This window comes from Camarhynchus parvulus, chromosome 19 (assembly GCF_901933205.1).
Source record: "Camarhynchus parvulus chromosome 19, STF_HiC, whole genome shotgun sequence".
In the NCBI taxonomy this organism is placed as follows: Eukaryota; Metazoa; Chordata; class Aves; order Passeriformes; family Thraupidae; genus Camarhynchus; species Camarhynchus parvulus.
In genome coordinates this window covers 7,415,588-7,443,533 of record NC_044589.1, presented here as the reverse complement: position 1 = coordinate 7,443,533, position 27,946 = coordinate 7,415,588, and the positions used below count along the sequence as shown (strand labels likewise).

At 51.4% G+C, this 27,946-nt stretch overlaps 2 protein-coding genes across 3 annotated transcripts in view; both read right to left on the bottom strand.

The window, feature by feature from the left end:
- The window catches only part of GOSR1 (golgi SNAP receptor complex member 1), a 28,839-nt gene extending 27,173 nt beyond the window's left edge, over positions 1-1,666 (bottom strand). The window contains exons 1-2 of one of the 2 annotated variants that reach the window (XM_030962770.1): positions 1,600-1,666; positions 1,137-1,251 (exon numbers count right to left, since the gene is read on the bottom strand). In XM_030962770.1, coding sequence (XP_030818630.1) covers positions 1,137-1,251; positions 1,600-1,630 — 146 coding nt within the window. In that variant the 5' untranslated portion in view covers positions 1,631-1,666. The remainder of the gene's footprint in view (positions 1-1,136; positions 1,252-1,599) is intronic. The other variant, XM_030962771.1, reaches the window with a different exon arrangement.
- Positions 1,667-2,208: 542 nt separating this feature from the next.
- On the bottom strand, positions 2,209-27,454 carry CPD (carboxypeptidase D). Its single transcript, XM_030962667.1, is given in 22 exon segments — positions 2,209-5,126; positions 6,174-6,273; positions 6,575-6,760; positions 7,089-7,220; positions 7,379-7,443; positions 7,536-7,631; positions 8,036-8,185; positions 8,891-9,026; positions 9,258-9,453; positions 10,616-10,927; positions 11,504-11,673; positions 12,202-12,344; positions 12,786-12,888; positions 13,330-13,439; positions 14,433-14,600; positions 15,449-15,640; positions 16,007-16,374; positions 16,931-17,100; positions 17,828-17,970; positions 24,494-24,741; positions 26,770-27,355; positions 27,358-27,454. Coding segments are annotated over 22 exon segments (4,098 nt in total). The 3' UTR covers positions 2,209-4,899.
- Positions 27,455-27,946: the final 492 nt, after the last annotated feature.

Sequence of the window (27,946 nt, the reverse complement as noted above, 5' to 3'; positions counted from 1 at the left end):
AACTGAAACCACAAGGAAAAGTCACATCTCAGACCAGCCTGCAGAACTGTGGCAACTAACACCCCTCAGAGATTACTCATGGCTCTGGTGATCTACCTTGAGTAAGAGAAGTAGGTTTGGCACAGGACAGCAAAAATAATGAAAACAATTATATGACATGGCAAGTAACAGCACAGAGGAAGAAAAGTGAAACTAGAGCTGTTCAAGAGTGACATGATCATTGCTGAGGTGCTCTCAGGCTTCCAGAACTGTAAATTGAGGAAGAGGTATAAAATGGATTCAGTTATTAAAGTAAATAAAATAGAAAAATATCAACACACCTACCTAAAGCAGGAACACTCACAACTGATACAGTTAATAAGCAAAGAAAACGCTGCAAATGGACAGAGAGGTTGATAATTCCTGCCATGGAACTGCAGGGAAGAGCTCACCTCTGGCTCACAAGATACACCTGAAGAGTTTTACCACATTAATTCTTCAGTCAAACATAAATGTAATTAAAGCAAACAGAAACCACCCCTGTATATGAACAGAAACCATGTGTATATACACACATCTAAAAACATATCTGCAGCTTTTATTATTCTCATTAACACTGTCCCTGTCCATGACAGAGGGGTTGGAACAAAATGATCTTTGAGGTCCCTTCCAACCCAAGCTGTTCTGTGATTATTACTCACCTCAGCAGAAAGACAGGAAGAAATAGCCACTGGTTTTGAAGAGAGGGCTTGTTCCCTGCACAGCTGCTCAGTGCTCCAGTTCCCTTAATACTGGGATTACCAACAGCACACCAGCCCACCTGGGAGGTGTAAAGCTAAATTCCCCTAATACTGAACTTCCTGAAAACCTCCTGTTACTTTGATACAAGAACAACTCAGAATTAAGCCAGCATAACAAGCATTAAAAAGCACACTGATCCCACACAGAACAAAATCCAGCTTTCCCCAGTGACCTGTCACCCACAGCCTGACTCACACACCAACATCACATCAACAGCAACACCAGCAGCGAGAAGCGCTGAAAGCTCCCCAGGAATCCAAGCCTTGAGAGCCACAGGTGGGACCAGCACTGAGCAAACGATAAAACGCACCAAGCACCACAGGCAGCGTTTAAAACATAAAGAAACGGGCTAGTACCTATACCTGTCGCGTCTTCCGTCTCGGGAGCTGCTGTAGCTGGTGCAGAGCTTGCTGAAGGAGACCAGCTTCAGGTCCAGCTCGTTCTCCAGCTGCCTCGCCTGCTTCCGGAGATCTGCAGGGCCGGGGGACAGTCACGGATCCGCCCGGGGACCCGGCACCGCCGCGGCTCCCGAGAAACCCACAGGGGACAGGGGACCCTCGTGGCGGGGAAAGCCCTCACGCCGATGGGAGGGCGCGGCTGGGCACCCGCAGCCCCTCACCCGCAGCCCGGGAGGGTCCGGCGGGGCCGCGGGCATCATTCAGCAGGTACCGGCGCCTCATGGCTGACAGGCCGGCACCGCCCGCGCCCGCCCGGGAGAGAGCAGAGGGGCCCCGGCGGCGGTCCCGCCCTGCCGCGCCCGGGCCGTGCCCCCGGGGGCCCCGCAGCCGCCCCATGCCCGCCGCCCCCCGCCCCACTCGCCTTCCCAGTAGTTGCTGCTCCCCGCCGCCATCTTTGTTGTCCAACGTCAGCGCGGGCCGGGCGGGGCAGAGCGGCCGGAGGGAGCGGGCCGGGCCGGGCCGGGCGGGCCTCCCGCGGCAGCGCCGCGCAGCGGCCGGGCGGGGAAGCGCTACTGCCAGTCCCTATTACCATCCCGCTCTCCCAGCCCCGACCCCGACCGCAATCCCATCCCAATCCCGTTCCTCCAGCCCCGATCCCCATCCCAATCCCGCTCCTCCAACCCCGACCGCGATCCCCATCCCGCTCCTCCAGCCCTGACCGGGACTGCGATCCCCATCCCAGTCCCGTTCCTCTAGCCCCGATCCCCATCCCAATGCCGCTCCTCCAGCTCCAGCCTCATCCCAATCCCACTCCTCCAGCCCCGACCGCGATCTCCATCCCAAATGCCGCTCCTCCAACCCCGATCCCCACCACAATCCTACTCCTCCAGCCCCGATCCCCATCCCAATCCTGCTCCTCCAATCCCCCTCCCGCAGCCCTGATCCCCATCTCAATCCCGTTCCCACAGCCCCGACCCCGCTCCCCCGTCCCAATCCCGCCCCGTTGTAAGGAAGAACGAGAGAACGCACGTGGACATCAAAATAGTTTTATACAGATTATTGATCTCGGTATACAGGTAAAAAACAGGCGGCGGCGGCCGAGGGCAGAGCCAGGCCCAGCCCCGCGCCGCCCCCTCCCCTCCCGCTGCCCGGAACGGCGATTCAAGTCCCTTTGAAAATTACATTTATTTATCTGAAGGCACAAGTGCACGGAGCCACAGCGACAGGGACGGTGCCCGCGGGGACCGGCTCCTCTCGGCCCGGGGCACGGCTGGATGGACGGACAGACGGACGGACCGAGGGCACGGGAGCCGCTCCTGCCTCCCCGAAGTGCCCAGGAACAGCCCCAGGGCTGGCCAAGCTCCGAGGGCGGATCTGGAGCCAGGGCCAGGCACCTCCCTTGGTCCTGCTGCGTAGAAAAGTCTCACACGTTTGCAAAATATCTCAAATCCACTCACCTTAAATATACACACCTACTCCCACAGCTAATTCTGAAATGCATTCTGAGGGAAAGGGCCAGTTCCTAACAGGACTTATTGCTACAGGGACAAAGCAGGGCCAGCTCTGTCCATTACCTGCTGCCAGAGCAAACAAAGCCCAAAGACAGCCCTAAGAGCCATTTGCAAACTCGACTTTAAATAAAACCTACTGCGTCTCTTGTTGAAGGAGGAACAGTTCAGAGATGAGGCAGGATTAATGCTACTGTGTGCTGGTGTGCTGCAGCCCATTACAGCTGGAAAGGGGACAAAAAGGGACCAAACCCCATTCCTTGCTCAGCACAGAGATGTTCATGGCTCCTGCCCAAGGCAACCAGAGCAGTTCTGTCACAGCAGATGTGGGACAGGAGCACGGGGACTGCTCAGCATCATCATCTCCCTGTTCCCAGAACACCTCTCCAGTCACACTTTGTGTTCCCTGCAATGGAATTCCCTGTGGAACAGGGAAAGTGTCTCAGGGCTCTCTCTGTCCCTGCCCAGATGATGGTCACGGCAGCACAGCTGCAGCCACGTGGTTCTGGAAGGGCATTTCCACAGGTAGGGGTGAAGAACACCTTCTGCCCCAGGTGACACAGCCCATGGGACTGGAGTGGGGCTGTTCCCCCAGAGGAGATCAGTCAGAGCCCTGCAGAGCAGACCCCATGAGATTTTTGGGTGCAACCCCTCCATCCTCAGACACCATGTGCAGGTTTCACCTGTGGACATCCCCAGAGCAGCTCAGGGCAAACTCGAGGCCTAAGGCTCCTGCACCCCAGAAATCAGGTCAGTTGGGCAAGAATTAAAAAAGAAAATGAGCAAGAAAATAAGTGCCTATTCTAACCCCAGCCTTCTGCTTCTGCAGAAAGCACAGGAACATCAGAGATACATAAAGGCTTTGGAAATCAAACATTTCAACCATTCTTTCCTTCTGGACACCCCTTCTATTCCCCACAAATCCCCATGTGTGTTGGGGATGTGGGCTGCAGCTCCTCTTTCCAACCTCCTGCCAAGTGCTACACAACAGAATTTGGCTACTTTTCCCTTCTCCCTCAGCACAGTTCAGCCCTTCCTCACTCACACCACAGCTGCAGCCACACACACAGGTGGAGCTCCTGCTCCACACTCCAGGAGCAGAACAGAGCCAAGCCAGCAGAAAATTTGCTGCCTGTCATCACCAGAGCTTGGTGATTAAATGGTATTAGGTGGACAGTGGCAAATGGTGCAGGTTTTCTTCAGAATTTAGCACCAAAGTTGGGCCATGGAGACTCCTATGACCTCTCCCTGCTGCTACAGTAATCCTCAAATACAAAGCAGTGGTCAGATTTCACTATTTCCTCCTGAACAGTGGTGGATTTGAGCAAAATTGATCAGGTTTTCTACAGATCAGTGAATCAATTTGCTTAGAACAACCTTCCAGCTGCTCTTTCAGGCACTGAGCTATAGGAACATGAACATGAGACCCCAAAGCCAAGCCTATGACACAAACAAAACACAACCAGGGTGATGGGGATAAAGTTTCTTTGCTCCCCAGAAGTGAGGAACAGCAGCATGGCAGAGCTGGCAGGCAGGGGAGCTCTGTCAGGGCTCACTGGAGCTCTGACTCTCTCCAGCTCACATCAAGAGCAATGTCATCTCCCCCAGCCTTCAGGAGAGGGAAAGTAGTGACACATTAGAAGTGCTCCACAACCACTGCAGGTCACAGCAACCCACGGTGGGAAAAGCTCCAAGGGAACAGCTGAGAATCAAAGGGTTTTTTTTCTTTTTTGGGTTTTTTTCTGAGGGCTGCTCTGCAGAATGTGGAGTCACATGAAGGACCTGGCTTCCCCCAAGCATGTAGTGGAAAATATGAAATCAAAACAGGTAAGAGACCTTTTTTGGAGTGTTATGACCACGACCCTGTGCAGGTCTTGGGGCACTTCCCCACCATCTGCTCCCTGTGCTGAGATGCTGGGGAAATGCTAAGAGCTCTGCTGGCCACCCTATTAAAGCTGCCTTTCAAACCACATCATACAAACCTCCAGATCTTGACCCAAAAATGTAACAAACCATGTCCCTACCTCAGAATCAGCCTCCAACACTCACTGAGTGCCTGTACACAGAACAGAGCAAACAGAGGGAAGCTGGGAGCTGCCACCCACCCCTCTGGAGGACACATCCTGAAGCTAACATTTCAAAACTGAACCACAGGGATCGCCCCCCACCACCGGGTCTGGTCCATGGGAACCTCCTCTCCTGCCCTGGAGGTGTCAGTGTTTGCTGGAGTACAGTGTTTCTTCCTCAGTGTCTGTTTCATCCTGGAACTCATGGCTCAGGAGGGATTTCTTGGAGCCAGTGGACATCATGCGGATTTCGTCCTCGTAGTCGTCGTGGTGCTGCCGGAGGCGGTGGAAGCCATCCTTGTGCCTGTTGGACTTGATGGAGCACACACACCAGATGATACAGGCAGTGAGCACCAGGGCAGACATGCTGGCACCTGCCAGAGAGAAGACACCAAAGTCAATGCCACGTTACCCCTTCCTGTGGCATTCACATTCTCTGAAAAATTCCTTTGCCCAGGGTTTTTCTCCCAAAAAGCTGAAAGGCGGCGAGAGAGGCCTCAGAGAAAAGGAAAACAATTCTTCTCTCATTTGTTTCTCTGGTGTTGTGCTCATGTAAAATGTGTTTAGAAATTGTTTACCCAAAGGTGATTGCCTGATTAGATTCCCATGTGACTTGTTTTGACTCATTGGCCAATTACAGCCAAGCTGTGCTGGGACTCTGGAAAGAGTCATGAGTTTCATTATTATCTTTTTAGCATTCAGTAAGTATCTTTTCTGTATTCTTTAGTATAGTATAGTATTCTTTAATATAATATAGTATAATAAAGTAATAAATTAGCCTTCTGAGAACATGGAGTCAGATGCATCATTCCTGCCTTTGTTGGGGCTCATTCATTACAAGACCATGCCAGAGGCTCCCAGGCTTGCCAGCATCTCTCCTCCCCCTCCTGCAGTCACAACCACTTTCTTCACTTCATTGTGACCCTGCTCCTCCCTCCTAGGCCATGGAGGACAGGAGAGCAGCTCCCAGAACAGGACACACTTCATTTTCTGTGTTTGGCATCTAGGAGATTATCACCAAACTCCACTACAGACCACTGGGTCTAAACTCCCACACACCCCTCCCCTGCACCTGCCACCTTGAGAAAATAAAATAATCTCTTTATGCTTACCTGATGTCACCTAAAAAAGCCTTGAAGAAGCAAGATCTCCTATGCACACAAGCTTTCCCTATTCCAGATATCTCAAAGTACATTTTGGACCCTCCAAATCCCTACAAAACACTTTATTTCCTCCCTCCCTCCTGCCAAGCAGAACCAAGGGCTGTTGGGTGAGTTTGCAAGGACAAGAGCGTGTTCAGAAGGGAAAGCAGGAGGTGGCTTAAGCCTGCAGGCTGCTTTCCCAGTTCAGGAGAGTCTCTGTCAGCATGAACTGGTACAGAAAGCAAAGCTCAAAGCTTTGATAAAAAAATATCACTGTACCTGCAACAGTTATAACCAGCTCTCTTGGCAGTCCAAAAATCCTGTTTTCTGTGTCAAATACAATGAACACAGAGCTGGGTGCATCATCACGCACAAAGACCTGCAGAAAGACACGAGAGGTTAGATCATCTCAGAGCTTGGGGATCCAGACAAGAGACACATTTGTCATCTGCCTGGTCCTGCCCTGATCAAAGAAAAGTGCCATGCAAAGAAAAGGTACTCCCAAAACCACCCTGCTGTGCTGGAAAGTTGTTCTCCATCCATTCTGTCAAGGCAGAAAACAGCTCCTGATGGCACCTAATCAGCAGCTAAACACAGGCACAGCCAGGCAGAGCCCAAACAGGGAAGATTTTAGTGTGACAGGGAATGGGGGAACATCTCCAATATGGACATTCACATACCTTGACATGTTTCTGCTGGTACCCACTGGCTGTTGCATCAATGCTGTGAAACCCTGGAGCCAGGAGCACGTGGAAATAGCCACCTTCTTTAGTGTACACCCTCAGGCCTTCATTCAGAACAATGGCAGCTTTAGAAATTGCCCTGCCACTCTTGTCTTGGACAATGCCATGCACTCCCTTGTGGACCTGAAACAAAGCATTTCAAACACTTCACTTTCAGATCCCAGCTTACAGTGCTTTTGTAAATAAAATGAGACCTCTAAAATACAGCCCACTTACCATCCCTGACCCTCACAATAAGTAACAGTGCAAGGCAACACAGCACAGATGTTTAATTCTTGTGTCAACACATGCCCTGGTCACTTGCTGCCTTCCTCATCCAGCCTAAGTCATGAACATCTGTAATTACACAGCACCAACCAAACCACAAAGACTCTCCATGCTGTTCTCTTCCTTTCCCCTTCCCCACCACTTCAATCCCTGCCAGAATTTCCTCCCACAGACTGCAGCTCACCTCCACAAGCATGCTAAGGAGAGATTTCCTGTGGTCTGCCCACAGGCTAGGAAGCTGTCCAGCACTGGGGAAGTAGCAGCAGCCTGTATAAACAGTGATCTCAGGACACTGACCAAATGTCATGCTGAAATCCTGCAAAAAACAAAACCACAGTTACAAGAAAAGAGGTAACAAAAAAAGCTTTGCAAAGTGCAGCTGGAGGTGGAGAAGCTTTGCCCAGACATCAGGACAAACATGCTTTTTATTGGTGGTTTAGCAGAGATGAGAATCCCTGTGCCATGCAGCAGTACCTTCATACTTCCCAGGTGACTGTGCCACTCCGAGCCTCGGATCACTCCACCAGGAATATTCTCATCTGTGAGAGCAAAAACACAACTGTCAGCCAGAGCCTGCCCAGCAGAGTCTGCCACAAGCTGACAGGGGGTTAAAGGGTTCAGCCAAACATACCTGACTTATTTGGACAGCCTGGCTGGCCCAAATGCATCACTGGGTGGTTGTTTGCATACACAGATGCCAAATGCTTTAGTGTTTCTTTGTTCTCCACTGCAACAGGAAAAGTGAGACTTTGAGCATGCGACTCTCGTTCCCTGCATGGGGAATATTCCCATTTTAACCCCATGGTCCTGTACTAAACAGAGACGCATATTGTTTCAGGAGCATTGCTATTTCCTCTAACAATAAGGGGCAGTATCAAAGGCAGACTTTATACTGGTTCTGGCAAAGGAAAGGTTGAAATACTGCTGCAGGCATAGAAATTGTAAATGTTCTGATCCCTAGCTGAATCCTGTGAGGTTTTATAGATTTACTTACAGACTGTCAACTCCACACACAAAGGGCTGAACACAAAGGAGGCTACAGAACATCACAAACACAAAAAGCCCTTAGAGCATGTGGTCACATGAACCTCTGCAGAGACAGCCTGAGGGGAACCAGGCAGTTGGTCACACCTGACTGTGTTGGCTTGTCATAGGGGTAAGTGACAAGCAGAGATCCTCCATCCAGAGCAACAGAGAGGCTGAAATCATGCTTCAGGATCAAGTTCTCCACGATGGCTTTGGTCTCAGGCTCTCGTGCTGCTGAGTACCGGGTGTAATTGCCTATAAATCAGAACAACAAATAGAAAAAGGAACTAAGAACAGTTTCCTCTGCTGTTTGAGAGGCCAGAAGTACATCCTTTATGTCTGAAATTATGTCTGCTGCAGGTATGAAAAGGCCTCTGTTAGACCTCAGCAGATGCAGCTGACCAATCAAGTAAAGCACCCAGCCCACACTATGCATGGGGGGGATTCATCTGCAAAGCTAAACAAATGTGCAGCAACACAAATTCCCCAAACTATTTCCTTTTGTGTTGCAGAAAGTATTTAATGTGTGTTTTCTCACAACAATGTCACAGAATTGACATTTTCTCAAGGAAGGAGTTAGGACGATCCCAGCCAAACTTGGGCAGAGAACATTTCCTCCTCAGGAAGGGTGGGCTGATACAGTGCTATGGATACAGTTACATGGAAACCAGAAAAACATGGAAAAAGGAGACTCTTTCTGGGCAGCATGAACAGAGGGCATTTTTTCAGAGATGAAAGAAATCCATTAAGAGTAAGAATACATCAGGTATTATCTGACCTCTCCTATTCGTACATAACTCTGCTTTGTCTCTTGCACATAAGAGACTGCAAATTGCTGTCTGTAAAGAAGATCCAAGCTCTGGAAGCTTCCCAGCAGCTGTGCTGCCTGGAGCACTGCCTTCTTTACAGGCAGACCCTGTAACCCAATGACTCCAGCCAACCATGGGGCAGTTGTTTTACTTGTGAAATCTGTGTCCAGATCTCTGCCATGAGCATTGGTCTGGCCGATCTTCGAGGTGCAGCCTCTCTCCTGCGCGATCTCGCGCCCGTCTGGGTTCAGGGAAGGCACAATCACAATCCGGGTCCGGTCAATCAGCTGAGCAAAAGGAGAAACAGCACAAACTGCAATTAGTAGGGTTCATTTCCCTGGACCTTAAGCTAGGAGCTGTAGTTTGAGGTTCTCATCCTGTGGATCACACACCTCCCTGTTACACTCGGAACCACTGTAAGCCCCACACTAGTTTTGGCAGGAGTCTCCCCCAGTAAGCATTATCATTTCAGCCTACAGCTGGAAGGCTCCAAGGAGGTCTTTGGATTGGCCTCTCACCTTTGTGATAGCATCATTCTTCTTGTAGTTCATGCAAAGAAATTCTGCCAGTGTCAGGAGCAGCTCTGTCCCAACGGGAGCGTTTCCGTGAATCCCAGCAACAAAGCGGATTTTGGGCTCCTCCGGCTCGGACTCGTTGGGCTTGTTGGAGATTTCAAGGGACCAGATCTGGCGGAACTCTACGCTCTGACCCAAACTGCCAAGAGATGGGAAATGGGAGTGTCAGCTCAGCAAGAGAGCTGCAATTCCAGCCTGATCCCATGGAGAAATCCCAGTGTGGAAAGGAAGTACTGCCTTAGCCTCCAGCGGGAGGCTGCAAAGGCAAGAGAAACACAACCTGATCAGGGGGGCAGATTTGCAGCAGCACTGAACAGAATTCACCCTGAACATCAGTTTGAACACCAGCATCTGGGTAAGGGTGTATCCAGGTCCAGATGCACAGAATATCCAATGCTCTATACATCTCCATACAGCCTATGAGATCATGATAAATGTGGAACTGCTGGATCCTCTGTGCTGCCAGTGGTGGTTTTTGTTTTGTTTTTTTTTTCCCTTCAGAGCAGGATACATTTGGACATCAAACTAATTTCCAAAGCAGGACAAAAGAGGCCTGTTCCCAGTAATGCAGGAGCTATTGCTACAGCCATGCTGCTAAGCTGGCAAACTGAGTGCAGGGAAAGCAGGGAACAGGCTCAGGGCTGATGCAACTGCAGGGACAATAGAGGCTACAGATCAGCAAAGCAGCCTTGGCACCAGCAGGGACAGCACATGAGCACATTGTGCCTGGTTACAACAAGCAAATGAGGCCCTGGGACAAAGGGATTTGTGCTTTCTAAAGCTGACAGAGGGTAAGCGTTACAGGTCACAAAGGAAAGCAGAGGATGGCAGCAGCTGGTCTTCTGCAGGAGGGCAGAGACTTGGCCCAGGGCAAGCTCACACAAAAGTGTCTTGCACTACTGAAATAAAATCTGGAGGCAGACAATGAAAAAAAGGCCATCTGAGATTCAAAAGTCAAAGCTGGTCATTTTTGCTGGGGACTCTTCAGCAGGGTGGATGTCAGAAAGGATTTTAAAGAACAGACAAAATAGTAAGGAACAGAGATATTTGCAGAAGTCTGGGATATCAGTGCTGGGAATATCACCAGTCCCAAGCATCCCTGGGGAACCAAGTCAGGGAAAAGCACATGGATGCACCTACGAGGCCCTGCAGCCATTGCTCTGCTACCATGTCCTTATACATGGGGCTCCCTCCATCTCAGAGAGCACAGGGAAGGGAGGGGTGAGCTCCCCATCTCTACACTGTGTTCATGACTTACAAATTCCCAACATCCCTAGGCCAGGTTGCTGCTCTGTTTTCACCTGGTCAGGTTTGTGATGTGGGGGTAGTTGAGGTAGAGGCCTCGGAGGAACTCGGAGAGATCCTTGTAGGGCCGGTATCTGTAGGGAGTCACATCCCTGGAGGAGGTGAGCAGGAGCCGCTCCAGACCATTCTCAGCAGAGAGATCCTTGATCAGGGTCTCAAACTCCTTCTCGTTGGGGTTGCTGGTGTCTGGGGTGTTCAGGACCAGCACTTTCCCCTCTTCCACTTTGCTGTCTGTCCGTGAAAGAGTGAAGTTGACCTGCACCCCACCTTTGCTGTCAACTTCCACCACCTTGCTGAGTGGATCATACCTGCCCAGGGAAGAGAAGGCACAAGAAAACATCAGGCAATGGAAACCTTGGACAACAAGCCAGCCCTGTTCCTGACTACACACCCACATGGGACTGCTACTGCTCCCCTGCCCACAGTGGGAGACACAGAAATGAGGAGCAAGAACAGCTCAAAGGGATGTGGGAATGGCAGGAGGACAGAGAATAACTCAGGCCCCAACATGGCATTAAGCTGCTTTTGGCTCAGGTGTTCAGGCTTACATGGCAGACTGGAAAGACAATGAGTCAGGCTGCTTTAACACAGAATTTTGGCAGCACAGAAGCAATCAAGTCACTTCTGTGCGCAGCTGCCTGGAAAAGAATTTCCCCTAAAGACAACAAGTTATCCACTCCAAACTAGGGAAGATTGGGATTGTACCCCAGTGCCAGGTGAGCAGTCTGACACCATGGCAGCCTCACACTGCTATCTCTGCACAGGTCAGAGGGCAGGAGAAACACCCACGCCTACGTGTGCTGTGGGCAGGCAAAGGTGCTAGAATACTCCTGAGTGGGAAGTCAGTCATGCAGCAGTTTGCTCCTCATGTGGGGCTTGCTCACCCTCGGGCAGATGCTGTGATTTTGTACGTCCCTGGGACCAGCAGGCGCCAGAAGTCTCCATCCTTGTACGTGGTCACTGGGTGGTTGATGTCAGCCACACTGATGGTGGCATTGAGGATGCCCCTCTTGTCCACAGCATCCAGCACAAAGCCCCAGACACCCTGGTGAACCTGCACAAAGGAGCTCTGCTGAGTGCCAGCCCCCTCTCTGCCTCCCACCCCTCACACTTTCACCATTCCCAGAGGAGCAAGATGTTCTAAAAGGGTTCAGGTTGGACTGGCCAGCAGCTGGCGTGGACAAAGATCACCTGATGAGTACAATGAGCAATTGTTTGGCTCAGGGTGTCAGCACGGCACTCTCTGCTCCACACCTTTGTTTGCACACCCCAGGTGTGCAGCACCAGCCCCACTTAGATAGGAAGAGAATATGAGGGACACTCCAGCCTCAGGAAACCCAAGGTAGTGGTACATAAAAAACCCATACCTGCATCCTCTGGATGCTATTTCCATACAGATTTTTGGTATGTTGAGAGGAGAGAGTAGTTGAGGTAGGTTCTGATGGGGGTGATTTCTGTAGAGCAGGTAGCCAGGCTGGTCAGGAAGCAGCCAGGAAAGCTGGCCAGATCACCCTGTTCATTCTGACTTGTTTAAAGCAAACCCCAGAGGGAGCTGGCCTGGCCTGAGGTCAAGGCACCTCACCTGTTTCATGAACTGCAGCAGTGAGCGCCGGTTCTGTGCCCAGTACTTTGGCAGCTCCTCAGCCCTGGGGTATTTCACACAGCCCAGCTCAATGGTCACTTCAAAGCAGTTTGTATGTAAGTAATTCCAGTCTTGCATCCCACCTACAACAAGAATGTAAAAGAAGCTTTGACTTCTGAAGTACCACAGCTCAAAGAAAAAAAAATAAAAGTCAGATACCAGAGAAAGATGAAGCACAGACTTGAAGGGAAAAGGCTTTTACACAGGGCAGGATTCAAGCTTCAAAGGGATGCCAAAAGAGCAGACAAATAACCTTCCTTCTTGTAAATACCTTTCATGCTAATAAAGTGCTGTAAAATTTTATGAAGCCATTTTGCTAATAGTCAGAGAAACTACACTATAAATTCCTTCCCCTGGGAATAACTTTATTAGGGTACATTATTTAAGAGGTTATAAAAGAAACCTGAGTCCCATTAATCTGAGCTGACCAGTGCAGAGTTCCTGACTGAGCAGACTAAATTATTTAAGCTGTACATGCATTAGGGTGAAGACAAACAGTGCAGGAGATTTCAGGTGTGCTTTACCTGGAACGTTGTACCACTGAGCCCCGTTAGTGATGCCATGTGGGAAGTATTCAGTGGGGTACATATCCTTACAAGGGCTTCCTTGGTACATCTTTGCATTTTCCTATAAAACAAGATGCAACATTTGAAGGTGAGCCTGCACTCCACAGCCACAGGCACTTTTGTTCTACCCTTAGTCACACGTTCAGGGTTACCAAACACAGATGTGTGTCTATCACTGCAGCACTGGCTGCACCCACACCCAATCCCAGCCCAGATATCCTTGCTCTCTCCTCCCAGCCCATGAGCAGCATTTTCCACCACGCTTCAAAGCGCCTGCCCAGAGCTCTCCTCCCTCAGTGCCTGCAGACAGAGCATGCTGGGCATCACTCATGGAATGGGAGCCTCCTGTAGGATCTTCCTGCTGTGCCTGCAACACCAGGGGCTCACCCACAGTGCCTGCACCCACCTCTACCAGCTGCTCAGGAGGCTCCCTGGAAGCTGAAAAGGAGTTTCCCAGAAGTTAACCTAGCAGGATGCGCCCATTTTCCTGTTAGAGCTTTACCTTGGAGTAGGCAAGTGCCAGCTTCTGGAACACAGCATCATCTGGGGATTTACTGTATATGGCTATTCCTTGCTCATCGTCATCGAAGGGGTAATTAACCACCAGGGAACCTGCAGGCAAAGAAAGCTTTGGCTCATACTTGGGTGCTTGCCCAGTGATCCCTCAGCATAACAGTGGAAATTTTTCTCCAGCAAGTGCCAAGCCTTCTGTTTCTCAAGACTTGGCATTAAACAAAGCATTAAGCCCAATGGATAGAAGAGACAGAAGCACAGGAAGAGATAACACCACACCTAGTCAGGAAGGAGAACCAAAGCCACAACAACATCATCAAAGCTTTGGCTCTTACATGAAGGAGGGCTGAACACAACCACATAATAATTGCTTTCACAGAAAAGTGGAAGCAAGGGGAAGAATTTCCCAGAACATGCATGGTGCTTTTGACCCAAATGATGCAGTTTTTCAGCTTTCTGGAGTTCATTGCTGAAGGTTTCCCCAAGGAAGCTGTACTAATAGCACCACAAAACCCCAGACACCACTGCAGCTGGAGATCTGCCAGCCCCCTCACACCCACACCTGACACTTCTGCACTACAACCCAAACACAATGGCAACAAAGCATCCACCTGCAAGTTATCACAGCTACAAGCCAGCAGACAAACTCTCTAGGGAGTAAGCTATAATACACAGAGATTTAATTTAGAACAGTCCAAAAGGATAATTAAATTACTGCAAATTTCATAGTTCCGCCATGCGATTCAAGGCAGGGAACCCTCAGGACTGCATTCACTCCATAAATGCTGCAAACCCCTTAACAGCCACAGCTCTATATCCCATTCCCAGACCATCTGCTGAGCAATTGCTGACAAGAGAGTCCATCTCCATCTCCCAGATGCTCCCTTCAGAGAAGTGGTTGGGATCTTCCCAGCAGCCGCCTCAACTCCCCACAAACATGTCTGGGGACACAATTTTCACCCTCTGTTTCCAGTTTCTGCTCCATCTTGCAGCACGAGAGCTCCCCAGTGCACACCTAGACCACCCTGGAGACCTCCCTGCAACTCCCACAAAGCCCAGCACAGAGGAAGGAGCTTGGTTTCGATGTGGTACCTCCGTGCAGGTTTGCTGAGAGCACAAAGGGGTAAGACTGGAGCCAGGCCATGACAGCACGAGTTTCTGGCTGGGGAGGGTCTGTCACGTGGACAAACTGATCTGGAAAGTTCCTGTTCAGGTCATAGTTGTTGCTGTTGTTTCTGCCAATGGTACCTCCTTTGTCTCCTGAAAATGAAACACAAGTTCAAGCCCTGTGAAGAGGCTTCAACCACTTGTTACAGAGCTTAGAAGTAGGAGCTGGTGAAGAGAGCAGAGAGCACAGCAGTGCTGGCCCCCTGCACCCAGACAGGGGCACCCAGGCCCTCCCCAGCAAGTGACCTGCTCTGTACAGCAGTGCCTGGGGGTCCTTCCAGTGGGTGTTTGCTCAGGCTCTCAGGGCAGTCAGACCAGCAGAAAGGCACTGAACCATGAACAATCTCTGCAGCCGGATGTCACGACTACAGAAACCTCAGAGCTCACCTTCTCAAACCAGCCAGACAAGTTCTTTGTTAAACCCAAGCAGAGCTCTGCTTCCAGAAAGTGATTCTGGACAGGCTCTGTTCTGCCAATCTGCAAGAGCCACGTGGTTCTAAGACTTCCCTGAAGGATGTTTTTGCCAGTTTCAACCTCATGGTGAAAGTCTGTGTTATCCTTGGACAAGTGCTCTGCAGACAGCCTGGCTCCCACACTGCATTTACTAAGAGAATGGACCAAAGCACAGCAAGCAAGAGCTGTGTCAAAGAAATGTCTTTTTTCGAAAAAAGCCCTGGATTAGCCACAAACCATCAGGGAACCCAAACAGGGGCAGCTCACAGCACTGCTGAAGTATAACAGCTCTCCCCAGCAGCTTCCAGCATCCATCAATCAGGGTCGACCCACTCATCCCACAGCACACACCAAGTCCCTTCCCAGCCTCCCTGTGTGGAGAGCACTCCTGCTCCAGCAAGGCTTCCAGATTTCCCAGGGATTCCATGAACCCAAATGCTTGTTCTGAGAGCTAGGAACCCCACAGATTTTGGCACAGACAGCAATACCTTCCTGGGACTTCTCATAGCCATCAGGGTTCATGGATGGCATGATGTGGATCCGTGTGCTCTGGACCAAGTCAGTCACTTCAGGATCTGTGCCAAAGTTCTTGCAGAGGTACTCGATGAGGTTCAGGAGAAGCTCTCGCCCCACAACTTCATTCCCATGCATGTTACCGATGTACTTGAACTCTGGCTCACCTGCAGACACATGGTTACACCACAGAAACAATTATAGCCACTATGTTACAGCTTGGAGCCGCTTCGCCACCCTGAGCATTGCTCTTGCAAACTTTGCTGGAGGGCATTAACCTAAAACTCACATTTCTGCTCCCACAACTCCAAAAAGAACAATGTCTCATGGAAATCTCTTTGTCCTTCTTCCCTAGAGCTCCATGACCAGCACAGATGCCCCCAGCAAGGCTCTAACACCCACTGCACTCACACTTTTTGTAAAGGATACCACAAGGAGCAGCTCAGTCTGTCAGGAGAGGCGCCAGCTCTGCCTCTCCCTGTGTAAAGGGTCACTTGCATTTGTGCCTTGCTAAAGAGGATTTCCCACATCACCTGCTTCGTGGACACCAGGGTTGTCAGAGATCTCCATGACGTAGAGCTCCCTGAGCTCCACGGACTTGCCCACGGAGTAGAGGCGGGTGATGCCGGGGTACTCGTTGGCGTAGCGCCGCAGGAAGATCTCCATGTCCGAGAAGTGGTGGTGCCTGAAGTCCACGGGCTGGATGGGCTCATGGGCAGGGGTTGGGTTTGGGGCCTCAGCCTGCACAGGGGTGGGGGTGATGGCAGTGACAGGGGCAGGAGCTGCTGTGAGCTGGGTGACATTAGGAGCTGGTGGCATCACAGTTGGCTGCAAGGAGAAGTTCACTTCTGTTGCATCTCCCTCCTTCACCTCGATGTTCTCTTTGGTCACTGGTGTGTAGCTGTGGAATAAACAACTGGCTTCAGGAAGGAGGCTCTGCACAGCAGAGGCCAAAACTCCCTGCAGTCCCTTCATCACTCCAGCCTGCTCCCCCCACCAGCCCAAATGCACTGGGGTGTTAATGACTGAGAGATTCACAAGGACCAAGATGATGGGACTCACCCCTCTGCCACCAAACCCAGCTCCACTGCTGTCCTTGCAAGAGTCCACAGGCTCAGCAGGGAAGAAGCCCCAGGTGTATCACAGAAGGCAAGTTACACATCCACACCCAGGCTTGGGACAACACAAACTCCTGTTGGGGTAACCCTACTCCACTTCCCTTTGCACAGAAGTTGCAATTTGATACAAGCAGTCAAACAGAAGTTGACAGAAATTCTGTGCACTCAACAGCACCCTGCTGCAGGAGCAAACACAGCTGCAGCTCTGAGCTGGAACCATTTACTGCTGCAGCTTCCAGCCAAGCCCCTTAAATACATAAGGTGTTCTGGGGGGGGGAAATCAAGAGAAGGAACAGGAGCAGTTGGCAGTGGGGGCACAGGCTGCCACAGAGACATTACCCCATCACAAAAGCAGTCACGTTGTAGGTCCCAGGCACCAGCAGCCGGTGGTAATCACCAAACCTCCCTGCTGTGATGTTGTGAGCAATACCAGCAACAGCAATGGTTGCATTTTCCAGGCCAGCTCCTGTGACTGCATCCCTCACAAAGCCCTTCACACCAATGTGCACCTGAGGAAAACAATGACAGGGCCTGGCTGAAGACAGGCAACATCAAGGGAACCTGAAAGAGAATGTCCTAAGGCAGCAATACCCCCCACCCTTCCCCAAATGCAGCAGAGCAGGGCAGCTGCCAGGTAAAGGCATCCAAGGGCTCAGGACTCAGTGTTCAACCAGACAGCAAGGACAGGAATCCCAGCATGGACTGGGAAGGCAGCAGGATCTCAGAATTTACCCTCCCTAACAAATTCTAATTCATCAACATGGGCAAACTGCAATAAGAACATAGCAGCGTTACAGGCCAAATTCAGCTGCCTCTGATCCCAGCCTAAACTGCCACCTACTCAACTCACACACAGCATCTGGAGACAGCCTGGCAGAGGGCTCTGCAAGCCAGGCTCTCAGCAGTGTGGATACTTGTGAATATCACTGGAGATTCATGGCACTGAGACCAGCCAGTACTTTGCATGACTTAGGGAGACCTGCACCAATCAGTCCCTCTAACACTGCACCCCACAAGAGCAAAGCTCTGTCATTGTGGGGCACACGGGAGCTGTGGCAGAACCACAGAGAAACACAGCAGCTTTGTAGCCACTGACCTCCAAACAAAGCTGCAGCACCTGCATTACCTCACACAGCAAACAAAGCCATGAGGGCACCTGAGCATGGTGCTCCCAGCCCAGGATGGGCAGCACAGGTTTCACAGCTGCCACTCCACACCCAGCCCAGCCCTCACTACCTTCTCAATGAAAGCCAGGAGAGACTCCCGGTTGTTCTCCCACTCCTTTGGAAGCTCAGAAGTCGGTGGGTATTTGCAGCAGGACAGCTCCAAAGTGATCTCAAAGCAGTTGGCCCACACGTAGTTGTAATCCTGCATCCCACCTGAGGAAAGGAGGCAGAGATGTCCCAAGAGCAATGCACACACATCCCACCACAGGATGCTCTTTCTCCTGTCCTTCAGCCCCGCGCAGCATCTCCCCAGGATGCTGCCCCAGCTCCAGAGGGAGCAGGCTAAGGAGAAAAGTCAGGTCACATTATGATGGCACCCTGTGCTGTAACTGGAACACTGGGCCATTCAAATCAGCCACAGCAAGCTCAAAGTGACAGTCCTTTTGTCTCACTGCTCCACCAGCTGAACTCATCAGCACAGCTCTTGAGAATTCACACAGGTTCATTTTACATTTCCAGACATGATAAACCCAGTGTGCCAGGACAGGCACACCAGATTCTGAGCATTCCAGCTGCCAAGTCCTTCCCTGAGCATTCTAAGCTACCTCAAGATTTGTGAGGTCTGCCTCACTCACTCAAAATGAGTTTGAGGCCTTTGATAGAAAAGCATACCAAACTATCAACTTGGGAGCTGGCAGCTCAAATCTGCACACTGGAATCAGTTTCAAGGACAACTGTTCTCCCAAAAGCCTCTTAGCAAAACCACAAGTCTGTGAAACAGGTGTCAGAATCACCCTGCTAAACCCCACCACATGACAGCAGCCAGATGACCACATGAAAGGATTGCTCCCACCACCCAACCAGGCAGTTGTGTCAGTAAGGAAAGACACATCACACCATGTTTCTTGCATGCTGACAAAGTCTTCTGGCTTACACAAACTTCTTTGGTTATAACACAGACAGACTGGTGGGTCACAGCCTTGGCCACCACTTCCTAGACAGCTCCAACCCGACCTGTTCAGCAGCACCTGCAACCTCCACACCAAGAGAGTGACTCCTGCAAGGGACACCTGGACACAGGGGCCCACAGGCTCTTCTGCATGAGTTGAGGGAGTTGAACTGACCCTCAGAAGTCCCACTCTCAGAGAACAGCAATGCATTTTCTGCACAGGAGGCAGATGTCAAGTCCAGGAGAAGGAAAGCAGAGAGCTGTGGCAGATTTGCAGAGCCCCAGCAGGAAGGTCTGTTAGAAATGCAGATTTTGTGCACCCATCCTTTGCTTGGCCCACTGAAGCACTGCATCAATGCTCTGCCAATAGACCTCATTTCCTTTGAGCAGTTTCCTAATCATTCACAAGCCCCTTGAAGCGAGGGACCCTCTGTGGCACTGGCCAATTAACCAGCCAGAATGGATCAATATCCTGATGCAAATGCACTGCCTGGCACTGGCAGGAGCTGTGTTAATTCCTGGGCAGGAACAGCTGAAAACCAGCAGCACTTGACCAAGCAGAGGAGGCTTCTACCAGAGGTGGTGGCCCAGAAGGTCACAGTCCACTGCTCTGAATTCAACAGCCCCAATGTAGCTGGGTAAAGCAGGACTAACAGCATAAAGTAGGATTTAGAACAGGCCCCTGGGAAGATGTGTGGGATGGGACCACAAAGATGTCCCAGTTCCTCTCAGTTCTCCTGGGAGTGTACTGCTAAGGGAACATGGAGCTTTTATTGTAACAAATCAAACGTCCCTTGCAGCCAGGAGAGCACTGCAGCTTGTGCACAGGCTGACATCAAAACAGGAAAGACACTTTCCTGTCCAGCTCAGGGGGTCACAACATGCTGGAGGACTTTCTAACTCTCAAACTCAGTTCAAGGGGTTAGAAAAACAAGAGCTGTGGGTCTGATCCACCCTCAGCTTCATTCAGCTCCTGTAACCAGGCTCAGAATAGGCAGGCACAGCAGGCTGCTCTCTCACCAGTAAACACCACACCGAGCCAAACCATTTGCCAGCCCATAACCATCTGCTCCTAGCAGGACGTTAATGCACTTGAAAACACCCAAAAACGTAAACCAGAGCCATTATGAAACATATTTAGTGCTTCATCTGCCATTCAAGCAAATTTAGGACAGATGCTCACCCATAATAGAGCAGCAACGGACTAAATTAGAGCTTGCTACATCAATTCTGGTAAAACTGTCTCCTGGAGAAAGTAGTACACTGCATTCTTGAAAATTTGGATTGTATCCACTGCACATATTTGGCCTTCACACAGCTCTGTTGCAGAGCAGGACAGTTATTTTTACAGCATGTGGAATTACGTATTTTCCCACATACCATCTGCACAGCCTCCCCTGACTATGCAGAGACCCAGAGGGGTAAAGAGAGATCTGTACTCAGCCTGCCATGAGCAGGGCACTGCATTCATGGAGCAGAGCAGAAAATACACACCTGAGGGAGAAAACTGCCAGGCTACAGTGCTTCTACTCTGTTTGGGTAATGTCTGGGATAACCCCTTGGATTTACTTCAGCATTTGAACCACGGGGTGTCTTTTAGCCCACACTGTGAAAAGTTTCAGCCTCCCCATGAAGCACCATTCCCCTTTTTATCAGCGAGCAGCTTAGTGGCACAGCAAGTCAGCCCCTGGCTGGCAGCACGTCACAGAAATGCTCAGAACAAACCTCTCTCCTGCTCTGACCCACTCCCTGAGCATCAGGACTGCACTTCAGGCAGGGATCCCAGGCTCCAGCAGCACAAACACTGCAGAGCTCACGCTGACAGGGGGGCCTCTGCTCCCTGCCAAGCTCAAACCAGGAGAATGCAGCTCTCCAGAGTCAAGCCTGAGGATCCAGATACCATAAATACTCCACGTGCCAGGAGAAGCCTGCCAGACCAGCCAAGAAGGACTCTATTTTCAAACTGCACTATGCAGAAAACTAATTCCAGCTCTCACTGGAACAGACACCAGCAGATCAGGAACCTGCAGCTAAGTTAAAGCAGAGAAACAATCATGTCTGCTCTGCAGAGAGAGCAGATGGCACCAAGCAAGCTGGAGACATGATTCACTATGTGGCACAAGTTGCTGGCTCTGCTCAGAATTGATTTTCTCATAGCATGGGACTGAGTGAGCACCAGCACCAAGCAGGCAGAAGAAAGTTCTGGTCCATTAGTCTGCAATCATTAAAACTCAGAGGAGGTGAGGTTTGGGCCTCCAACTGCAGCAGCTGCATGACCCAGAGCAGCCCAGCCCAGCAGCCTTTTCTCAAAGACAAGGGCAGAGTCTGGCCAGGAGCTGCACCAGCACAGCACTGCCCAGCAGCTCATGCTAGATGTGAAAAGAGGCCTTAAGACATTCAAAGCATCAAGCCAATACTTCTCTCAAGAAGAAAAAGAACTGCAGCAAGACTTTCATGAAAATACAAACACAAATACAGCAAATTGTGCAGAAAGACATGGCTGAGAGCTTCTGCAAGAGCTCACTCTGTGCAAGTGCCCTCTGCCATGCCCAGGAAACAGGCCACCACAGTAATGCCACACTGTTCTCAGCACTTGTTTTAACTGCACTGAGCTGGATGCCCCTAAAAGCTGCTTGGAAGCTTAGTGTGGCTGGTAACCACAACCAAAACAACCCAGTAAGCACACAGGTAACCAAAATCCACTTTCAACCTGAGAAGTGCCTCCCAGTAAACACCAGAAACATCTCAAACACCTGGACATCAGAGAGACAAACTAGCAAGAAAATATATTTTAGGAAGGGACTGCATGTAAAGACAAACCTTCCAAGGCTGCCCACAAAATATGCTCAGGCTGAATTTAGTTTCTGATCTGGATCTCTGAACAACACAAAGGCAAAGCACATCCTGCCCACAGCTGAGAGTGGTTTCTCAACTGCTCTTCATACCCCAGCCCAACTCTGCGTGTATTCCCTTGACCTGAACCAGCCACTTGGTAGTTAAAACCCTCAGAGGTTAAAAAGGAAGAGAAAGAGCATGCACACCAGAGATAGTCTCCAAAAGCATCCCAGTCACCAATGTGCTTATCTACAGCAGCTGGAATGCAGGAGCCAAATTCAGCTGTCTGGCAGAGATCCATCTTCCTCTGTGCACACTTGACCTCAGCAATTACTCCCATGGTTTGTACTTGCCACCTCGATCTGACACATGTAAGAGGCTGTTTGCAAACTCAAATGGAAGTTAATGGACCCTGGCAGCAGCATAAAACTGAACTGGTAACTGTGGGACAATGTATCCCGTGGCAGTTTGCTCTCCAGCATGTTTGATTTCACATGATAAAATGTGGCAGGAAAATCTCCACCTGTTGAAACACTGTGTTCCCATTTCTTTGTTTTTCCTGGCTTTAGTTCACTTGGAGCTTGCAGGAATCTCTCCTGGCACAACCTGATCCGGAGGCCTCGAGCACGTGCCCTGCACAGCTCACAGAACCAGGAGCTCTGGTTATCCACCTCTAGAGCTCAGCTCAGGGACTGGGATTTCCCCAGCCTCACTTCACCACACATTTCAACTCTGCAATCCCTGGGAAAGGCCTCCTGATCCAAGCACGAGCCTCTGCAGTCCTTGGCACAGAGCTGAGCAACTCAGATGACTCAAAACAGCCTCTGATGGTTTTGCTGCTTCTGTCACAGCACTTACAACTGACTCCGCTCTGCCTGCTCTTCGTCCACTACTAAAAATAAACATTAAAACCTACAGCCCCAAAGGGGTGAACTGACACAACATCAAATTACATGCATGGTATTGGTCAGTTCACCCATGCTCTCCCTAGGTTACATGTTACATGAATTCCTTGGCTCTGGGGGAACTCTGCTGTCACCCTGAGCAGTGTTCCACTCTCAGAGTGCAGTCAGTGCATCCTCCCTGCAATCTCTGCCCCTGAGTGCCCTACAGACATCAGCGCTGAGCCCCAGCCTGTGGTTTGTCACAGAGACGGGGTTTATTTCTGCAGAGACTGGGTGCTGGAGGTTATTGGATAGATATAAACCACAGTGACAGCAGCACAGAGCAATCTGGTCTGCAGTTCACACCTTATACTTCCTGTGAAAAGAAAATGATGCCATTTCTTTGTACTGATGGCAAAGCAGACAGCCTGCAAGGTTCACACACAGTGCCACAGCCACCAACCAGCCTCACAGCCAAGCAGGAGGATGAAAAACTCATCCCTGCAGCGGAAAATGCAGCTCTTTGGGGTCAGGAGAACACAGACCCAAAGCTCTGGAAAAGCCTTCCTTTCAGAGCACACCCACCCCACTTCATTACAAGGACAGAGCTGCAGTAAAGAAACTTCCCATCTGAGGTGTTTGCCCAGAACAGCCACCACAACAAGGCAGCACAGATCATCCAGGATATCCTGTTCCCTCACAAGCCAAGTCACCAGATTACACAAACTTTCCTCCTGCTGGACTTCTCACAGCAGCAGAATGAACCTTGAGCCTGCAAACAGCAGGGTAGAGGGAAGGAGACAGCTGGTAGAGAAAGAGATCAAACCACATCTTATTTGAACACAACATCTTAGATGACCAGTAAAACCCTGGGGGATGATTCAACCACTGCTAAAATTCAAGCCTTCCTCTTCCAGCTCAGAGATGATGTGTTCAGGCCCTATAATGGATCCCTCTCCAGCCTTCTCAAGCAAGCTGGATGCAGAATTAACACAGGACTCTGCTGCAAAGCCCATGTTCCAGAAAGACACTGTCTTACCAGAAATCATTAAGCTGCAAGCTCTGAAGGATAAACAGCATTGCCCGTCACTGCCTGCTCAGCACTTCTGCCATCACCCCTCAGCCACAGCAGAAGGGAAAAAAAAAGCAGAGCAGCATAGCAACACAACTTCTTGAGATCATTTCTGCAACTTTTTTGCTGTGTTCTCACCACAGAAGTTCCCGCCCTGCCTGTACAACATCCACCAAGGAGCCACAGCAATGGGGTAACCTGGGAGCTCTCTCTCCCATGAGAGCTCCTCCTCACATGAATTATTATTTAAATTTTCAACCAAACCAACACACACACAGCAACCCACTGTGTGGCTGAGCCAGGCCTGTAACCTCCACCTGCACAGGCAGAGTGGTGGCACCAGGAGGTCATTTGCTCCTGTTCAGCTCACTTCCATGTGCAGCTGCATCATGGAGGGATCAGGAGCTCTCTGAGAGGCCCCTGCAGGGCAAATCTCAGATCCCTTCCAGATCTCCCACACTGGTGGATAAGAACAGGCCATGCAGGCTGTCACCTCCCACATAGGTCTATGAGTAGAGCAGTCCATGGAAAAGCTGCCAAGAGCTCCTTGGTTAGCTCAGAACACGTACCTAAATTTCACACAGTTTTACAGCAGGTTATTCTATAATCACAAAATTACAAGCTCAGAGGTTAAAAGAGCTCACAACATTGGTATTGGTTTAATACCATTAAGAATAATTTCCTCTTTCCTGTATCAAAATTTAGCAACTGTCAAGAGACCTACAAGAATTCATTTGGCAAATGAAGCCTCCCACGTGCAGGACAAGTCTCCACTACATAAGAGGGTCAGAAAGAACCCTTCAGTTTGCTGTGATCTCTTCCCCACAAACATCTCCCAAGCTGTTACTCATCAGCTGGTGTTCCCACAATGCCACCTCTCTCCATTTCAAGCTGCTAGAACACATTCAAAGCTAAAAATGTCACTTAACCCCCAGAGCTTTCCTCTGTGATAATCACCACTGGTCTGGATGGGATTCTGAGGTGAGCACAGCTTACCTTCCACGTCATACCACTGGGCACCATTTGTGATGCCATCTGGGAAGGTCTCTGCCTCCTCTCCAGGGCAGTTGGGTTTGCCAGTTCTCATGATGGGGTGATGTGAAGCATAAGCTTTTGCCAAATATTTGAAGACTTCATCATCAGCTGATTTACTGTAAACTCCTGTGAGCCTGTGCGTGGGCGAGTCATCATAGGGGTAGCTTGCCACCACAGAGCCACCATGGAGATTGCCAGAGAGCAGAAACCTGGGGTTGGGGAGGAAAGGGACAAAAAGTCAGACTGGAAATATTGCAACAGGAAGTTGGCTACAGCCACCCAACCAGTTATTCTGCTGCTTCCCCACCCAAATCATGCTCTCTGGAGCCCCCAAAGTCTGTTTTGGATTAATGAGGCAAAAGGCACACACTGGAAGTGGAATCAGTTCTGAACAGGTTTTTTTCTGCAGCCTAAGACCAAGCCCCCACATTTGGTGACAGACACAGCAATGTACTCTTGTCAAGCTCTGAGGACACCTGGTATGTGCAACGGAATTAACTCACAAATAAAATCTGGATGTGAAACAGAGTTGTTAAAATCTCAAGTCAGAAAATACAGCAGGGCATGCCCCACATCCCCCTTCAGTCTGATCACAGGCTGCACAAGCATTTCAATGAATCCCAAAGGTAATTTTCTCTGTTCTTCTCTTCCCATCAAACACAGCACTGAGGGGAAAAAGAACTCTCCTGTGCATTTGCTTAAATGGAATTTGGTTTCCAAGCAGAGGTAATGTGACCAATACCTCTACCTTGCTTAAAATAGTGCACACAAATTGCATTACACCCACTATCTCCCTTTTTAATCAAACAGTTCTGTTTACCCATTCATTTTTCTATCAGCAGTTATGTTAGTCTAACAATTACACCAGTATTAGCTGGTGCTGCCAGGCAGAGGGACACACAAAGCACCACGTTCTTCCTGTTTCACCCTGGCTGAGGGGGATAGCAAATATAGGTGGGATAGCAAATCCCACCTCACACACTAAGAGAAAAAAAAAAAAAAAGCTCAAGGAGTTTTCAAAATTATATAAAGAATGCACATGAGTTTCCCCAGTAAGTAATTTTGAGCTGAACCAACTCTGGAGGGATTTCAGTGCAAAGTGCTGCACCAGATCTATCCTAAAGGATTCTCAGGACAAGAAGTTACTTCTGAAGTTTCTGCAATGCCTCTGCAGCACCATCCCCATGGGCACTGCCATCCACCAAGTGTTAATGAAGATCATTTGTTCACATAAACTTTGTTTCCTAAACATGAGCAAACACTATAGGATGCTGAATGTTTTGTGTGCTGGTTGGAGTCAACCAACAGCCCTAGAGTGCACTGTCACCCCCCTCTTCATCTCTTTCTATCCCTGCTTTGGGAAGAGGGCCACAGTTGGCTGCAGTGCATTGTGCTTTCTCTGCACAATTTCCCACAGTTGGCTGCATTGACCTTTGTAATCTGGACCTTACACAGCTCTCTGAAGAACACATGGCAAATGAAGAATCAGTGCCCAGGTTGGCCACTGCACTCTCTGAGGCTGCCCCAGACCCCACACCAGAGCTGGGCTTTAAAGGCACCATCTCCCCTCCTGGGCTGCTGCACTCCAGGCACAGCAGCTTCCCCCTGGGCTACCCATTAGGATGGAGAGAGACAGATCAGCAGGGATGCTCGAGGCTCAGCCCCACGTGCTTCAACTGAACTCATGGGGAAGGCAGCTATAGAAACAGGGCCTATCTTTGGAAATGCTGCTGCACAGAGCATTATTGCTAAATCCAGGGAATTTCCCATGCAACACAAAGATGAGGGGAAGAAGCCCTGTCCAACACAACTTTGCCAACATGGTCACACACAGACGCTTAACCCCAAATATTTCCAGCATCCCACAGCTTGTGGAATAAGCATAACTGGCCCTAAGAGCAAGACCCACTGACAAGCTCACAGCGAAGCAGGTAAGAAGTTTCCAGCCACAAACTCGGCGAGATGGGAGACCTGCAGATGGCCATTGAGGCCGGAACACCTGGGTGTGTGCAGGGCACACGGGCTGTGCCCCGCGGGGCTGCACAAAACCTGGGGCCACCAAATGCTCTCCCCAGCGCAGGATGGTCCCGGCTGCAGGCGGGCAGGCTGGGGATAAACAGGTGGGGAAATTACAGGCCTTGCTGGGAAGCACTGGGAATGGCTGGAAGCTGGATGACACCCTCGGGGAGTGAATTCGAGGGGGAGCCGGGGCAGAAGGGGGAGCGGGCAGCACTCACCTGTTGCGGCGCATCCAGTCGATGAGCGCCTTCACCTCGGGCACGGGCTCCAGGTTGGGCTCGGCGTCCCCGAACTGGTCGGGGAAGCTGCGGTTGAGGTCGCGGCCGCGGCTGTTCTCCCGCCCGCCCTCGGCGCCGCCGCCGCAATCGCCTTCCCGGGCGCGCTCGAAGCCGTCGGGGTTGAGGCTGGGCAGCAGGTACAGGTCGGTGGTGTTGAGCAGGCGGACGATGCGCTCGTCGCCGCCGGCCCAGCCCAGCACCAGCTCCCAGGCCAGGCGCAGCAGCAGCGGCCGCGCCAGCGGCTCGTCGCCGTGCATGTTCCCCACGAGCTTCACCTGCGGCCGCCCGGGCAGGGCCGCGCCGCCGGGCGGCTCGTCGGGCCGCTCGGGGCCCAGCCCGGCCGTGAGGCGCAGCACCCACAGCGGCCGGTTCTCCACCGACTGCCCGATGCTGAAGAGCCGCACCAGGCCCGGAGGGGCCGTGGCCTCCAGCGCCCGCAGCGCCTCGCCCAGCTCGGCCGAGTGCAGGTACCGCAGCGCCTCGCCGGGCGCCGCCGCCGCCGCCTCCGCTTTCTTGATGTGGGGGAGCGGGCCGGGCTCTGCAGCGAGGGCGGCAGCAGCAGCAGCGCACAGAGGAGCGGCAGCAGCCGCGGCATCGCCCGGAGCCCCCGCGCCGCGCTCGCCATGGCCCCACGCACGCCCCGGTCCCGCGGCGCCGCTCCGGGTCCGGGCCGAGGGGGCGGTGGCGCTGCCCCGGGGGGCGGGACCTGTCCCCGTGCTCGCCAATCAGCGGAGGCCGCGGGGGAGGAGCCGCCCGGGTGGGGCAGTGAGAGACCAATGAGAGCTGGCGGAGGTGTTACGTCACGGGGTGGGTGTTACCGTGCGCCGCGGCGCCCCCTGCAGGCCCCGGGCCGGTCCCGCTGCGGGGCTCGGCGGGAGCGGAGCGGGGTCGCTCGGGCTCCGAGCGGCTCCCAGGGCACGGGGGTTTCGTCCTCCCTCAGGACAATGCGGCCTCTCGCTCTTCGCGCTCTCTGTTTGCCTCGCGAACGCCCCTGCATGAGCGGTTCCACGGCGCTCACCGCTGCAGGAGAGGCGGATCAGCCAACACGGAGTTAGTGCGCTCAGGAGCAGCAGCTGCAGCACCGGGCGAGGCCCCGGTGCCTTGGAGAGGTCACGAC